This window comes from Scylla paramamosain, chromosome 22 (assembly GCF_035594125.1).
Source record: "Scylla paramamosain isolate STU-SP2022 chromosome 22, ASM3559412v1, whole genome shotgun sequence".
NCBI lineage: Eukaryota > Metazoa > Arthropoda > Malacostraca > Decapoda > Portunidae > Scylla > Scylla paramamosain.
In genome coordinates this window covers 865,272-870,000 of record NC_087172.1, presented here as the reverse complement: position 1 = coordinate 870,000, position 4,729 = coordinate 865,272, and the positions used below count along the sequence as shown (strand labels likewise).

Here is a 4,729-nt window from a genome sequence, read left to right as displayed (position 1 = left end):
GTGTGTGTGTGTGTGTATGACCATGGAGACAAGCGGACACCAGAGACAGTAACAATAATCAGAATGACTGGTCCTTATTCTTCCATTTTCACGCTCAGATGAATTTACTCATTCTTCATTCCACTCGTCGCAATGTTCCCGTTTCCAGTTTCTTTCCCTTCCATGATGTGAAGTCGAGCAGATTTCCATGGCGGAGAAGTATGGTAGCGATTCAAACTGCCTACTCGGTCCAACACGGTACCATCTCTTCCTGCATGCAAATTATTCGCTCTCCCTCCCTCTCTCCCACTCTCCCACTCGCTTTAATCCCGTCGTTTCCAGCTTCATTCCCCTCCATTATCTGAATTGGAGTAAGTTTTCACCCCAGAGACGCGTATCAATAATTCAAACTGAGAGGTTCATCAGTTGCTTCCTTTGTTACAAGTGCATCGCTTCTCTTTTTTTTTTTTCTTCTTCTTCTTCTTCTTTCCGTCCCATTCGTTCTAATGCTACCGCCTCATCTTCGCTCCCACCCATGATAAAGAGCGAAGTTCCACCTTAGAGACACTGCAGGAGAGATGACGGGGTGTTACAGAGCGTGGCATGGGTTGGGGGATGTGATGAGGTGATAGTGTTGGCAGCAGCGATAAACCTAACTTTTCTCTATCCCTCCCTCCTCTTTCTCCCGGAACCAGCCTCCTACGTACTCCTCTTTCCTCCATTCCTCTCCCACCTCCCCTTCCTCTCTCAGAACTGCCAGAATCTCCTATGTACTGTACTCCCCTTTCCTCACTCTCCCCGCCTCACTCCATCCCTCCCTCACTCATCTCCCTCTCCCAGAACCGCCGTAACCGTTCATGTTCTGGCTACGTGGACAAACACACGCTGGCTTTCCTCTCCCAGCGTTTTGCATTAAACTCGCCCTAGTTAGCCTGACCAATCAGGGACGCTGGATTTTAAAACGAGCTTAGATTGCAGTCCTTTTTTTTTTTCATCCGCCTCAACATTACCGAGAGTGCAATTCAGTGGCCGGTGTATTGCTGCGATTTGAGACGTTCTTTTCTGACTGACGTGAAGCGTGACCTCATTTGGCGCGGAGGTTTTGAAGGGGAACTTGCGAATACGAGTACAAAATTTATTATCAGACTCGGCGGCTGGAGTGCCATTCCTTCGTTGAGTAATAGGCGGGTTATGCAATGATAAGAAGTACACGGGTGCCTTTTTTATTTCATTTAACGGTGGGACTTTGAAGGAAACTTACAAAAAACACGTGTACAACATTACAAATACGAGTACATTTTATTATCAGGCGCGGAGGCTGTAGTGGCGTTCGTTGGGTAAGAGGCGGGTTATGTAATGATAAGAGTATGCGTGTGTCTTTCCGAGAGTCACTTTATGGTGTTAACTTACGCAACGCAGTACCGAGGGTGTTAGTTTCCAGAGTTTGCGGGTCAGATAAGCCAGTCTGTTGCGTGATGGTGAAGGCGAATATTGAAAGTTACGTAATGTCATCTGTGATTAATTGTTGCCTCACTAGAATCAGTCAACGATGTGTGGATTAGATAAGTCTCTCTCTCTCTTCCATGCGAGTTAAAAAGCAAAGGTATTATTAGTTAGTATTATGTAGTTACTATCACCCAAGGTCATTAATTGCTTCGTTAGAATCAGCTAGTAATGTGTGGTTGAATTCATGAGTAGTATTTGGCATGTACGGTAAAAAAAAAAAAAAAAAAAGAAAGAAGTTTTGTATGTTAGTTAAGGGTGTGCCAATATTATTCTGGGCTCATTAACTTCTGTCTTCTTCACTGCACCTATAAACCTTCCCTTAGGTCTTCCTCTCTTTCTCCCGCCGTGAAGTTCCATCTCCACCATTCTCCTTCTCACTAATGTGTTCGTTCCTGATCGCGGTCGCATAACAAGGCCATATTCTGAAACACTTCTGCGCAGCACCTCTACTACTTTCAAAAGCCTCTAACTGAAGTGACAGGTTTTTAAGGGTGTTTTTACAGTTCTAGTGGCAGAATAACAAGATTTCTACATTATTAACAGGGGAAACACTCTTGAGAACCCGGCTAATCATTTCTGTGGCCTTTGAAAATAAACGTGGTGAGAGAGCAAAGCGTCTCTGCATAAATACGGCTCTTAACCTTCAATACTCTCTTCTCTCAGTGGTGGTGCTGGCCATGGCGGGGATCTACGTGAAGCAGTACGCCTCAGCCACCATGGAGACCGGCTATTTCATCGTCGTGCTGCTGGGCGTGGCGGTGTTCTGTCTGGTGGCTCGCCTTGGCCTGGTCATCGTGCGGGCCGTCAAGAGTCCCCTGTACGTGAACAACAAGGTGGGAGACGACCCCGTGCTGAGCTTCGCCGCCTGATACTGGGGCTACGTGGACACCTCCTCCCCGTCCTCGGCCTCCTCGCACCTCCTCGCCACCTACACCAGCCTGTGAAGAGAGAGAGAGAGAGAGAGAGAGAGAGAGAGAGAGAGAGAGAGAGAGAGAGAGAGAGAGAGAGAGAGAGAGTTTTATTGTTTTAATTGTACGGTTTACATATACAACTTCTTGTAATCTTCCACCTCCCTTGGTTTTTTTTGTTCATATTTTAATGCGAATGTTTATATTACATACAAAATCCTTTATGTCCATTCCGGGGGAAGATTTCGAAGAACTTGATGTACTGATAGAAAGTATACATTGTACCATGCGCGCTCCTGCCGCCGCGCAACTCACCTGCGATGGATGCAGCGTGTGTGTGCGGGCGGCCCTGGGGACATGCAGGCACCAGAGGCAGGCTATAGGAAGCTCCCCGCGCCCCTTCGCCAGCATCCAGTCAGGCGTAGTGTCTGTCTCATGTTAGTAGTTCAAGAGAAGTGTTTAGTCCATCAGTCCGCGTATTAATGTTATGTAAATACGAGTAGTCGGCAAGGTAAGCCCGCCACTTACCGGTGAGCCTGTTCACAACCTGACGTATACAAACACGGCGGGGCGGCGACAGTGGGGACATCCTAGCATGAAGTCAGCGCATGATGACAGTAGCGGAGGAGGAACCATGAGGTGTTAGGAAATAAGTATCAGGGGGTCAAAGGAAGGGACTGGAAAGGTGAAATGCACACGTGGAACGAATGTCTCCCGCATGAAACGTAACGAAGCTCCGGAGCGCCTGCTGAGATCACGAGTGGAACAGAAGTGCCTGATGAGGGAGGGAGGGAAGGGCGAGGGTGGTGAGGCGGACACACGATGTGCGAATATTGGTGGAATCTGGGCTGTTGAAAGAAGCAATCCGGGACCAGAAGGGGTTGGGGACGTTTGACAATGACTTATGTAACAGAAAACAAAAAAGACTAAGAAGCGAGGCGTTCATTGGTGTTTGATTTTTTTAAGGAAATTGCCGAATGTTCTACACAATAAACCATAATGTGGTGCACGTATTATATTTCAAATCCGTGCACAGTCCTTTGTAAGCATAAATAATATTAAATCAATAAAATTATCCCCCCAAAATGTTCTCCCCTCCCCTGCGCCTGGCCGCCACACTTGCCACGCTGTGGACACCTGGCGGGTCGTGTCACGCCCCGCATGTCACGCCCTGCGCTGTGACTCACATGACTCACCCAAACATTGGTGTCATGGCAGCTGCAGGTCTTAGTTATCCTTACGGTGCTTCTCATTGTTTTAGACTTCTTATTACTATTCATATTATTATCCTTATTATTCTAAAGAAAAATGTAACGATGGAACGTATGGCAGAGGGCGAGGGATAACCGATCTGAATTCGGTTATTACAGTCTAGTAAATTTAATGGAGACGTTTAGTTACACATGTGGAAATTAAATCTCCCGCCCACCCGCTGACTAATAGACATTTTTGGCAAGTGAGATGCTGCACCACCGCGCCCCACTGACTGTGGTGTTACTGAATTGTTCTTCACAGGATAAAGCTTAATGAAAGTTGTTTTTTGTCAAGAATATGCTGCACCGTGTGTGTGTGTGTGTGTGTGTGTGTGTGTGTGTGTGTGTGTGTGTGTGTGCGTGCGTGTGTGTGTACGTCCTCGCCAGCAGCCAGAGGGCGTGCCGAGGGCGTGGTGGCGTCACGCTCGTCACGGTGCATAGCTGAGCCCACCACCACCCTCACCACCCTCTCCTATAGAAAGACAATGCCAGGATTTGAATTTCATTGTATATATTATTAGTTTTTTTATATATAAATATATAGAATAAGGAATAGGAAATATATGAGCCCTGTTATACAAATTAATTACATAATGGATACGATATTTGAAAAAAATACTAAAGTCAATAAAACTTTGTGATGAGTTCAAAATTTTGCTGCTCCTCTGAACGTCTTTTAATTGGACACGACTCGGACACAATGAAAGACCATACACACGATGCAAAAGCTAAACTAGGGAGTAACCAAGCCTTATAATTATATACTTCTGGACAGTGTACATACGGTCAGTTGTGTAGGTTAAGTATACGTAGCTCTAGTGAAGGTCAGAGAGAGTATAGGCAAGGCTGCGGCCAACATCGCCGCGCCGCCAGCGCCTCAAGTCTGTGGTCGACGAACCCCCGCGCATCGCAATGAGCGAAGTGGAGTCTTGTTATTGTGGACTCGTGAAGAGATTGCCTGCAGTATAGGAAAGGGAAATGTATACCATATATATATATATATATATATATATATATATATATATATATATATATATATATATATATATATATATATATATATATATATATATATATATATAT

The 4,729-nt window shown here is 45.7% G+C and overlaps 1 protein-coding gene across 2 annotated transcripts in view; it reads left to right on the top strand.

The window, feature by feature from the left end:
- LOC135111403 (uncharacterized) overlaps positions 1 to 4,290 on the top strand; it is a 63,348-nt gene extending 59,058 nt beyond the window's left edge. For both annotated transcript variants that reach the window (XM_064024656.1, XM_064024657.1), the window contains one exon: positions 2,149 to 4,290. In XM_064024656.1, coding sequence (XP_063880726.1) covers positions 2,149 to 2,354 — 206 coding nt within the window. In that variant the 3' untranslated portion in view covers positions 2,355 to 4,290. The remainder of the gene's footprint in view (positions 1 to 2,148) is intronic.
- The last annotated feature ends 439 nt before the right edge of the window (positions 4,291 to 4,729 follow it).